The sequence below is a fragment of the Mauremys mutica genome, chromosome 3, assembly GCF_020497125.1.
Source record: "Mauremys mutica isolate MM-2020 ecotype Southern chromosome 3, ASM2049712v1, whole genome shotgun sequence".
Classification (NCBI taxonomy): Eukaryota; Metazoa; Chordata; order Testudines; family Geoemydidae; genus Mauremys; species Mauremys mutica.
Window position 1 is genome coordinate 2,540,532 of NC_059074.1, and position 11,657 is coordinate 2,552,188.

The following is an 11,657-nucleotide window of genomic DNA, read 5'->3' on the forward strand; positions in this document are numbered from 1 at the left end:
CAATTCCCAACTAAATCATCCCAGCCAGGGCTTTGTCAAGCCTGACCTTAAAAACCTCTACGGAAGGAGATTCCACCACCTCCCTAGTTAGTCCATTCCAGTGCTTCACCACCCTCCTAGTGAAAAAGTTTTTCCTAATATCCAACTTGAGACCATTACTCCTTGTTCTGTCATCTGCTATCACTGAGAACAGTCTAGATCCATCCTCTTTGGAACCCCCTTTCAGGTAGTTGAAAGCAGCTATCAAATCCCCTCATTCTTCTCTTCTGCAGACTAAACAATGCCAGTTCCCTCAGCCGCTCCTCATAAGTCATGTGCTGCAGCCCCCTCATCATTTTTGTTGCCCTCCGCTGGACTCTTTCCAATTTTTCCACATCCTTCTTGTAGTGTGGGGCCCAAAACTGGACACAGCACTCCAGATGAGGCCTCACCAATGTTGAACAGGGGAATGATCACATCCCTCAATCTGCTGGCAATGCCCCTACTTATACAGCCCAAAATGCCGTTAGCCTTCTTGGCAACAAGGGCACACTGTTGACTCATATCCAGCTTCTCGTCCACTGTAATCCCCAGGTCCTTTTCTGCAGAACTGCTGCTTAGCCATTCGGTCCCTAGTCTGTAACAGTGAATGGGATTCTTCTGTCCTAAGTGCAGGACTCTGCACTTGTCCTTGTTGAACCTCATCAGGTTTCTTTTGGCCCAGTCCTCTAATTTGTCTAGGTCCCTCAGTATCCTATCCCTACCCTCCAGCGTATCTACCACTCCTCCCAGTTTAGTGTCATCTGCAAACTTGCTGAGAGTGCAGTCCATGCCATCAAACCCACACACTTCCTATGTGACCATTGGGCAAGCCAAGCCAAAATTTGCATAGATAGCCACTAGCTATGTGTTCCTCATTTTCTAGGTGCCTCACTTGAGACACATGGAGCATGACTTTCAGAAGTGCTAAGCACTCATAACTTCAGTTGAAATCAAAGGGAACTGCAGATGCTCAGCATCTCTAGCAGGAAGGCAGTTTGATCTGGAGGAACGAGGAGTCAGGGGGCCATGAGTTCTAATCCTGGCTCAGCCACTTTGCATGTATTAGCAGGTCAATATAAAGACTATGAGCAAGCCTTGGGTTCACCTTGACCTTCTAACTGTCTTGTCTCCCCTAAGAAGTTACCTAATAATACCTGACATGAAGTGTGCACTTTTTTTTCCCTAGTAAAGCCAAGCTCTGAAAGGGGAGGATGGGGTGTGTCTTGCATGATACTCAAGATAATATTTATTTTAGCAGACCGCATCAGGGAGCAAATCCCAGACAAGTCCTGTCACCTACCTGGAGGTCAGCTCTGGTAACAGACATCTAGGACTGCGTGAAATACACGGTGGGCCACAATGGAGAACGGAAGGAAGCTGGAGTCTGTGACAGCCCACTGGGGGCTTTACAAATGGCAAACAAAACCTTGCTATGCACCAGGAGCTTTGTGCAGAGCAAGCAGCATGTGAGTCAAGTTCACATCGTGTACCCCTACTTAAAAGGCAGTATTTTGCACTGGCTGAAGTTCCAAGTCAAGCCCAAAGCACAGCCACAAGAGTCCAGCCAGCAGCTGATGGAGGGATGGGTGATTGTGGTAACCTCCACATCAGAGAACGTCTTAATCACCAGACAAATACAGCAAAACACAAATTGGCCAATTCTCTCTGGATAGCCAACAACAAAAGGCTTGATGAGACGTATGCACTGATGCCACAAATACTATCCCTCACTTCTCTGTTGCCCATTTTCTGTGCAGAAGTAAACTGCACCAGCTCTAACCCAACATGCATAAAAAGAGAAATAACCCCTAACAAACAGAGGCCACAGGTAGGCCCCTGGACTCGACATCCCAGAGACTGAAGAAAATCATTTTCAAATGGGGCTTGTGAATTTCTCTCTTTTGCCACCGTCCAAAGGGGATTAGGTAGGAGTTAACTCCACCACCACGTGGAGTACTATTCAGTAGCACTCAGGTACATCCAATGTGTTGTCTCACTCTCTTACACAAACAGGGGTAAAAACAAACTACTATCTGGAAATGATGACGGGGTGAGGGAGAGAAGGATGCAAAGGAACCAACGGGAGAAAGCTACTTTGAGAGAGGCCGGGTACAATTCAGCTCAGGAAGGGAACCAGGTTCTATGACTGGACCACTCACTAATAAAAAGAACTGATGGCACCAATCTGTCCTGCTCACTTTGACATAGTCAAATGACAACCACAGGACAAGATGCCCTGGGCTACTCAGACCAGTTCCTCATACCGAGGCTGAGCTTCCTCATACCACCATTCTTCTTCCTGGGGAACTGTAACTCTCCACCAGTCCCAAACACTGGCTATACTCAAAAGAAAGAACAGAATTTCACCAGCTCACATAGGCCCCCACCTCCAATCCTCATCACATCCTCTATTTTCCGTGTTCTCTCCCCCCCAATAAAGGCCATTAGAACTTAACATAAGTACAGCCATACTGGGTCAGACCAAAGGCCACTCTAGCCCAGTATCCTGTCTTCCAACAGTGGCCAACAACAGATGCCCCAGTGGGAATGAACAGAGCAGGTAATCATCAAGTGATCCACGCCATCACCCCCTCCCAGCTTCTGGCAAACAGAGGCTAGGGACACCATCTCTGCCCATCCTGGCTAATAGGCATTGATTGATCTATCTTCCATTAACTTATTTAGTTCTTTTTTGAACCCTGTTACAGTCTTGGCCTTCACAACATTACAAGTTCCCTGCCCTTTGCTTATTTGCTGGGCACTGACCTCTTCACGTCTCTTTTGCCACCGTCCACAAGGAGATTCTTCAAGGATTTCAGACTCATCTTCACTCTCCTCCTCTTCCTCCTCCTCCTGGGGTGCTGCCGGAGCTGCAGAAGTCACTGGTGGAGACACGGAGGTCATTCCTGTCCCAGAAGATGTGGATTCTGGCTTTGTGTCTGAACCACTGCTGGGAACCTGCTTGGCTTCTCCTTCGGACATGATGGGATGCAATTCTAGTACCTGGAAACCATGACAAAGCTCACATACCACCTCTAGTCAAGCACCCCGCCCAGTACTAGGGAAAGTGGAGTGGATATTCCCCAAGGACAGCCACTCTCCAGCTCAGGGCAGCTCACTCAGGAAGAAGAGTTTGACTTGATTCTTCTAAGACTTAGCAAAGCAGCACTTAGTATCTGACCACTGCTGATCTGCTTTGGGCCCAACCAGTGAGCTCACCCCACATGTTCCTAAGGTACTGCAGCCGCCCTAGTTGTTTGGGGAGAACATTCTCTCTGTGAGATCTGATCCACTGGAAGGCAAAGCATCGTGTTTGTTTCCTATTCCTCTACAGATAATCCTGGGTCAATCACTGTGGGGGACCTTCTGTCTCTCTCACACTTATTCGGCAAGCCTTGCTTTCTGGGAAGGCTAAAGAACTAGTGCTTGGTTAAGGGGGAGAAATCTTGCTGCTCAGGTAGGCAGAGATGCATTTTTCTGAGCATTACCAGATGTACAAAGAGTGAGCACTGCACATTGGCACAAGTTGGCCAACAGCAAGATGGGCCACTCTCTGAGATTTCACAGAATCATTTCAATCCAGCAGATCCCTATACCAGGAAGCCCGAGGGAAGAGACGGATTTTGGGCCAGGTCTGCTATGGGGAAATGTAGGTAGTTCATACAAGCACCGGTAAGGCAGCGAGCACCAGATGGGGTCTACTCAACAAGTGCCCAAGCTCGGTCTTGGCTAACAGGGGCAGACCCACTCACCAGTCTCCCCCGCCCCCCACTCATTTAAGCACCAGTTCCCAGTAATGTGACATCTCTGTCCCGGCCGGCAAAGGGGGAAAAACAGATTAGAGCCAGGGAACAGCTACCCTGAGATCCCAAACAGGGGTCCCAGCCCAGGACACCCCCCAAGGCCTAAGGCCGCCCCCCAAAGCCTCAGGCCACCCCCCAAGGCCTCAGGCTCTCACCACCCGGCTTCCCTAGGCCCTCACCGGCCCCTCCAGGCACATCCTCCACCACCCACCGGCCGATCCTCACAGGGCCCGGCCCCGTGCAGCTCCCCCGCCGACCCTCACCGCCCCCCACAGGGCCCGGGCCCGTCCAGCCCCCACCGCCCCGGACCCTCACCACCCCCCACAGGACCCAGGTCCATCGAGCCACCCCTCCCCAGACCCTCACCACCCCCCCAGGACCCGGACCCATCCAGCCCCCCACCCCCGGATCCTCACCGCCCCCCACAGGGCCCGGGCCCGTCCAGTCCCCCCCGGACCCTCACGGCCCCCCACCGGACCCAGGTCCATCGAGCCCCCCCCCCCCCGGATCCTCACCCCCCCCCACTGGGCCCGGGCCCGTCCTGCCCCCCCCCCCGGGACCCGCACCACCCCCCACAGGGCCCGGGCCCGTCCAGCCCCCCCCCCCGGGACCCTCACCACCCCCCACCGGGCCCGGGCCCGTCCCCCCCCCCCCCCCCCCGGGACCCCCCCCCCCCCCCCCCGGGCCCGGGCCCGTCCCCCCCGCCCCCCCCCGGGACCCTCACCACCCCCCACAGGGCCCGGGCCCGTCCAGCCCCCCCCCCCGGGACCCTCACCGCCCCCCCTCAGGGCCAAGGCCCGTCCAGCCCCGCCCCCCGAAACTCTCACCGCCCCCCTCAGGGCCAAGGCCCGTCCAGCCCCCCCCCCGGGACCCTCACCGCCCCCCTCAGGGCCCAGGCCCGTCCAGCCCCCCCGGACTCACCGCCCCCCACAGGGCCCAGGCCCGTCCCCAGCGCCCCCCTCAGGGCCTGTCCCGCCCCCCACAGGGCCCGGGCCCGTCCAGCCCCCCCCCGGGACCCTCACCGCCCCCCCCTCAGGGCCCAGGCCCGTCCGGACTCTCACCGCCCCCCTCAGGGCCGGTCCCGCCCCCACAGGGCCTCAGCGCCCGCCCGAGGGAGGGAGGGAGGGAGACGGGCTCAGCGCGGCCCCGGGCCGCGGACAAGCCCCGCGCGGCCGCACTCACCGGGCTGGGCCCGGCGCCTCGCGCTCTCGCCGCCGCCCGGGGCTGCTCCCTACGTCGCCGACAGCCACGGCACTAACCGCAGCGCGGCGCAACGCACCCTGCTGGCGGCCGGGGCAGCCGGGCCAATCACACGCGCCCGGCCCGCCGCCACCGCCTCCCGATTGGAGGGCACCCGGGTAGAGCCCGCCCCTCCAGACGGGCAGGTACAGCGCGGGGGGCGGGGCCTCTGGAACGCTCCGACCTGCGGCCCTGGCTGGGGCGGGGCCAGGGGATGGGCGCAGCCCGCCCTCCCGCCCGCTGAATGACGCCTGTCCATCCAGGCACCAGGCCTGGGGCCAGGGGATGGGCGCAGCCCGCCCTCCCGCCCGCTGAATGACGCCCGTCCATCCAGGCTCCAGGCCTGAGGCCAGGGGGATGGGCGCAGCCCGCCCTCCCGCCCGGTGAATGACGCCTGTCCATCCAGGCTCCAGGCCTGAGGCCAGTGGGATGGGCGCAGCCCGCCCTCCCACCCAGCTGAACAAGGCCCGTCCATCCAGGCTCCAGGCCTGAGGCCAGGGGGATGGGCGCAGCCCGCCCTCCCGCCCGCTGAATGACGCCCGTCCATCCAGGCTCCAGGCCTGAGGCCAGGGGGATGGGCGCAGCCCGCCCTGCCACTCAGCTGAACAAGGCCGGTCCATCCAGGCTCCAGGCCTGAGGCCAGGGGGATGGGCGCAGCCTGCCCTGCCGCTCAGCTGAACAAGGCCCGTCCATCCAGGCTCCAGGCAGGCGGCCAGGGGCCACGGGGATGGGCGCAGCCCGCACAGCTGAATGACGCCCGTCCATCCAGGCTCCAGGCCTGGGGCCAGGGGGATGGGCGCAGCCCGCCCTCCCGCCCGCTGAATGACGCCCGTCCATCCAGGCTCCAGGCCTGAGGCCCAGCTGAATGACGCCTGTCCATCCAGGCACCAGGCCTGAGGCCAGGGGAATGGGCGCAGCCTGCCCTCCCGCCCGCTGAATGACGCCCGTCCATCCAGGCTCCAGGCCTGAGGCCCAGCTGAATGACGCCCGTCCATCCAGGCACCAGGCCTGAGGCCAGGGGAATGGGCGCAGCCTGCCCTCCCGCCCGCTGAATGACGCCAGTCCATCCAGGCTCCAGGCCTGAGGCCAGGGGGATGGGCGCAGCCCGCCCTGCCGCCCAGCTGAACAAGGCCCGTCCATCCAGGCTCCAGGCAGGCGGCCAGGGGCCACGGGGATGGGCGCAGCCCGCACAGCTGAATGACGCCTGTCCATCCAGGCTCCAGGCGTGTGGCCCAGGGCCAGGGGGATGGGTGTGGTCTGGCCTCCTGTCCAGCTGAATGACGCCCGTCCATCCAGGCACCAGGCCTGGGGCCAGGGGGATGGGCGCAGCCCGCCCTCCCGCCCGCTGAATGACGCCTGTCCATCCAGGCACCAGGCCTGAGGCCAGGGGGATGGGCACAGCCCGCCCTCCCGCCCGCTGAATGACGCCCGTCCATCCAGGCACCAGGCCTGGGGCCAGGGGGATGGGCGCAGCCCGCCCTGCCGCCCAGCTGAACAAGGCCCGTCCATCCAGGCTCCAGGCCTGGGGCCAGGGGGATGGGCGCAGCCCGCCCTCCCGCCTGCTGAATGACGCCTGTCCATCCAGGCACCAGGCGTGCGGCCAGGGGGATGGGCGCAGCCCGCCCTCCCACCCAGCTGAACAAGGCCCATCCATACAGGCTCCAGGCCTGAGGCCCAGCTGAATGACGCCCGTCCATCCAGGCACCAGGCCTGAGGCCCAGCTGAATGACGCCCATCCATCCAGGCTCCAGGCGTGTGGCCCAGGGCCAGGGGGATGGGTGCGGTCTGGCCTCCTGTCCAGCTGAATGACGCCTGTCCATCCAGGCACCAGGCGTGTGGCCAGGGGGATGGGCGCAGCCCGCCCTCCCGCCCGCTGAACAAGGCCCATCCATACAGGCACCAGGCCTGGGGCCAGGGGGATGGGCGCAGCCCGCCCTCTTGCCCGCTGAATGACGCCTGTCCATCCAGGCTCCAGGCCTGGGGCCAGGGGGATGGGCGCAGCCCGCCCTGCCGCCCAGCTGAACGCGTCCCGTCCATCCAGCCTCCAGGCCTGGGGCCAGGGGGATGGGCGCAGCCCGCCCTGCCGCTCAGCTGAACGCGTCCCGTCCATTCAGGCTCCAGGCAGGCGGCCAGGGGGATGGGCGCAGCCCGCCCAGCTGAATGACGCCTGTCCATCCAGGCACCAGGCGTGTGGCCCAGGGCCAGGGGGATGGGTGCGGTCTGGCCTCCTGTCCAGCTGAATGACACCTGTCCATCCAGGCACCAGGCGTGTGGCCAGGGGGATGGGCGCAGCCCGCCCTCCCGCCCGCTGAACAAGGCCCATCCATACAGGCTCCAGGCCTGAGGCCCAGCTGAATGACGCCCGTCCATCCAGGCACCAGGCGTGTGGCCAGGGGGATGGGCGCAGCCCGCCCTCCTGCCTGCTGAATGACGCCCGTCCATCCAGGCACCAGGCCTGAGGCCCAGCTGAATGACGCCCGTCCATCCAGGCACCAGGCCTGAGGCCCAGCTGAATGACGCCCGTCCATCCAGGCACCAGGCCTGAGGCCCAGCTGAATGACGCCTGTCCATCCAGGCACCAGGCGTCGGGCCCAGGGCCAGGGGGATGGGTGCGGTCTGGCCTCCTGTCCAGCTGAATGACGCCTGTCCATCCAGGCACCAGGCGTGCGGCCTGGGGCCCTGGCGGGAAATCAGCTGAATATGGACCAGGCTGCAGCCAAAGGGGTTAACGCCAGCCAGGGGTACAGGGAACTTCCTGTAGGCGCAGCGAGGTGATTTCCCCTCTGTATCGGGCACTGGTGCCACCGCCGCTGGACTGCTGTGACAAGTTCAGGTGTCCAGTACCCCTCCAGTCAGATATTGATCAACTGGAGAGGGGTCAGAGCGGAGCCATCAGAAAGATTGAGCAGTATAAGGCAGGCTGTTTGGCTGGACAAAGAGAAGGCTACCTTGATCACAGTGCATAAGTACTGACATGGGGAACAAATACTTGATAATGCCCGAGACGCAGGTCTCAGTGTCAGTCACGCTCAGCCCCGCGACCAGGCCCCTCGAAGGGCAAGAGGCAGGGGAAGAGGCGGTTTTGACTCTTTGCGGGGGGCCACTGGGCCTGTTGCCACGGACGCCCCCCAGTTAATAAAGTTTGTGTTCTGCAACTGTTTATCTGTGTTCCGAGTGCAGTGGTCCCATATAAGGTCAGACCAGTGGATCCTCAGCATCATTTCCAGGGGCTACACGTTGCAGTTCACCTCACCCGACCTCCAACGCCCCCCGCCCCGGGAGGACCTCAGAGACCACGAAAAGACGGTTACTCACCTTTGTAACTGTTGTTCTTCGAGATGTGTTGCTCATATCCATTCCAATTAGGTGTGTGCGTGCCACGTTCATGATCGACTGAAGATTTTTACCTTAGCAACACTCGGTGGGTTGGCTGGGTCACCCCCTGAAGTGGCGCCACTATAGGGCTGGATATATACCTCTGCTGACCCAACGGCACCTCAGTTCCTTCTTGCCGGCCACTCCGACAGAGGGGAAGGAGGGCGGGTTTGGAATGGATATGAGCAACACATCTCGAAGAACAACAGTTACAAAGGTGAGTAACCGTCTTTTCTTCTTCGAGTGCTTGCTCATGTCGATTCCAATTAGGTGACTCCCAAGCCTTACCTAGGTGGTGGGGTCGGAGTGAGATGTCACAGAATGTAGAACTGCTGAACCAAATGCCACGTCATCTCTGGACTGTTGTACCAATGCGTAATGTGATGCAAAGGTGTGGACCGAGGACCAGGTAGTTGCTCGACATATCTCCTGGATGGGTACATGGGCCAGGAAGGCGGCAGACGAAGCTTGAGCCCTAGTAGAATGGGCGGTGAGGTGGCTAGTCGGAACGTGAGCCAAGTCATAGCAGGCACGGATGCAAGACGTCACCCAAGATGAAATTCTCTGGGAGGAGACCGGCAGGCCCTTCACGGTCTGCCACCACTACAAAGAGTTGGGGCATCTTTCGAAAGGGCTTTGTTCATTCGATATAAAATGCGAGAGCCCTGCGGACGTCTAGGGAGTGCAGCTGCTGTTCCCGGCGCGATGAGTGCAGCTTCGGGAAGAAGACTGGAAGGAAGATGTCTTGATTGACATGGAAGGCCGATACCACTTTAGGGAGGAAGGCGGTGTGTGGGCGCAGCTGAACCTTGTCCTTGTGAAACACCGTATACGGGGGGTCCGCAGTGAGGGCCCGAAGTTCGGACTCTCGCCTTGCCGATGGAATGGTGATGAGGAATGCTGTCTTCCAGGAGAGGTACAGCAGCGAGCAGGTGGCTAGTGGTTCGAAGGGAGCACCCATAAGCTTGGCTAGAACTAGATTGAGGTCCCAGGTCGGGGCAGGACATCGAACCTGGGGGCACAAACGTTCCAAGCCCTTGAGGAACCTCGAAGCCATGGGGTGAGAGAAGACTGAACTGCCATTCTCCCCTGGGTGAAAGGCAGAGATGGCTGCCAAATGCACTTTTATTGATGAGACTGCTAAGCCGTGTTGTTTCAGGGACCAGAGGTAGTCCAAGCAGTAGGAACTGGTACCTGCGTGGGGACAGTGTTACGCTGAGCGCACCAGCAGGAGAAATGCTTCCACTTGGCCAGGTATGTCAACCTAGTGGAAGGCTTCCTACTGCCCAGGAATACCTGTTGTACCGAGGCAGAGCAACGTAACTGAGACTGGCTTTACCATGCAGCAACCATGCTGTAAGGTGAAGAGACTGTAGGTCTGGATGGTGAAGTCTGCCTTAGTCCTGAGTTATGAGATCCGGCCAGAGTGGTAGGGGGATTGGGTCGGCCACCGACAGGTCGAACAACATGGTGTACCAGTGCTGCCTCGGCCACGCTGGAGTGATCATGATGAGGTGGGCCCTGTCTCTGCGGAGCTTGAGCAGGACCCTGTGGACCAGCGGGAACAGTGGAAAGGCGTAGAGTAGATGGTTCATCCACGGTATCAGGAATGCGTCTGAGAGTGAGCCTGAGGAGCGACCCTGGAAGGAGCAGAACACGTGACACTTCCGATTCTCGCGAGAGGTGAAGAGGTCTATGTGGGGAAACCCCCACTTCCGGAAAACAGAATGGATGACGTCCGGGCAAATCGACCACTCGTGAGCTAGGAAGGATCTGCTGAGGCGATCTGCCAGGATGTTCTGGACTCCTGGGAGAAAGGACGCTACCAGATCTATTGAGTGGGCTATGCAAAACTCCAAGAGCTGAATGGCTTCCTGACAAAGAAGGGAGGAGCGCACTCCGCCCTGCCTGTTTATATAAAACATAGCTGTTGCATTGTCCGTGAACACGGAGGCACAACGGCCTTGGAGTTGCTGACCTGGCACGCTAGACGAACCACCCTCAGTTCCCGCACACTGATGTGCAAGGCTAGTTCTTGAGCTGACCAGAGGCCTTGAGTACAGAGACCCTCGAGGTGGGCACCTCAACCCAGAGATGACGTGTCCGTGGTTAGGGCCATCTAAGGTTGTGGTGGGTGGAATGGCATCCCTGCACAGACCAGGGTGTGGGTCAGCCACCAGGTTAGGGAGCCTAAAACGTTCAGGGGGACAGTGAGTATCGTGTCCAGGCTGTCTCGGCCCGGTCGGTACACTGACGCGAGCCAGGTTTGAAGTGGACGGAGGCATAGTCTGGCGTGTTTGGTCACAAAGGTGCAGGCAGTCATGTGGCCTAGGAGGCTGAGACAAGTGCGAGCCGACGTTGTCGGGAAGGACTGGAGGCCTTGAGTAATTGATGCCATCGCCTGAAAACGAGGCTGCGGCAGGCAGGCTCTGGCCAGATTGGAATCCAGGATCGCCCCAATGAAGTCTATCCTCTGCGTGGGTACCAGAGTAGACTTCTCTATGTTGATCATCAGGCCAAGTTGCCTGAAGAGATCTTTGATGATGCACAGATGACTTCTCACTTGCGTCTCTGAGGTCCCTCGAATGAGCCAATCATCAAGACACGGGTAGACGTGCTGTGACTGCCCTGTTTGAGCAAGTGGTCCTGAATTGGCTCTCTCAGTTGGGTCCCGCCAGAACCGCATCGTCACAGTGGCGTAGTCGTGCTTGGATCCAAGAACCAGGTCAATTAAGCTTTGGGTCAGAACCCCACGCTATCCAAATTTGAAATTTGGGATTGAGAGTTTGGTTAAAGATCAGTGACCATGAGACAGAAAGCATCAGCAAAAGCAATGAAACTGCAAGCCCTGATGGACAGCCTGCAGTTTGAACATGAGAAAAAACTGGCAGAAATTCGAATGGAAGAGAAGCAAGCCTTGGCCCAGCTGGAGAAAGAGGCTGCTGAGAGAGAAGAAAAAGCTCGTAAGAGGCGTCTGGAGCTGCTGGCTGCTGAGGAGAAAACTCGACTGATGCGACAGGAGACGGCTAGACTCCAGCTCCAAGTCAAAAAAGCAAGGGAAGAACAGCAGAAATTGTATCCTCTTGAAAGTCCAGTTTGTAACAATGTTGGTATGTTGTATAACTCTGAGCAGTTGTCTGGGGGTAACCAAATGTACCCCAACACTGCCACCTTTTATGTCAATGCTGTTACTGTGTGTTCAGTAGAGGGTGGCCCCAT

At 59.1% G+C, this 11,657-nt stretch overlaps 1 protein-coding gene across 1 annotated transcript in view; it reads right to left on the reverse strand.

Annotated features, from left to right (window-relative positions):
* Nucleotides 1-5,121, reverse strand: part of NRBP1 (nuclear receptor binding protein 1) — a 72,664-nt gene extending 67,543 nt beyond the window's left edge. Inside the window, exons 1-2 of the mRNA XM_045009768.1 lie at nucleotides 5,007-5,121; nucleotides 2,788-3,024 (exon numbers count right to left, since the gene is read on the reverse strand). Coding sequence (XP_044865703.1) covers nucleotides 2,788-3,003 — 216 coding nt within the window. The 5' untranslated portion in view covers nucleotides 3,004-3,024; nucleotides 5,007-5,121. The remainder of the gene's footprint in view (nucleotides 1-2,787; nucleotides 3,025-5,006) is intronic.
* Nucleotides 5,122-11,657: the final 6,536 nt, after the last annotated feature.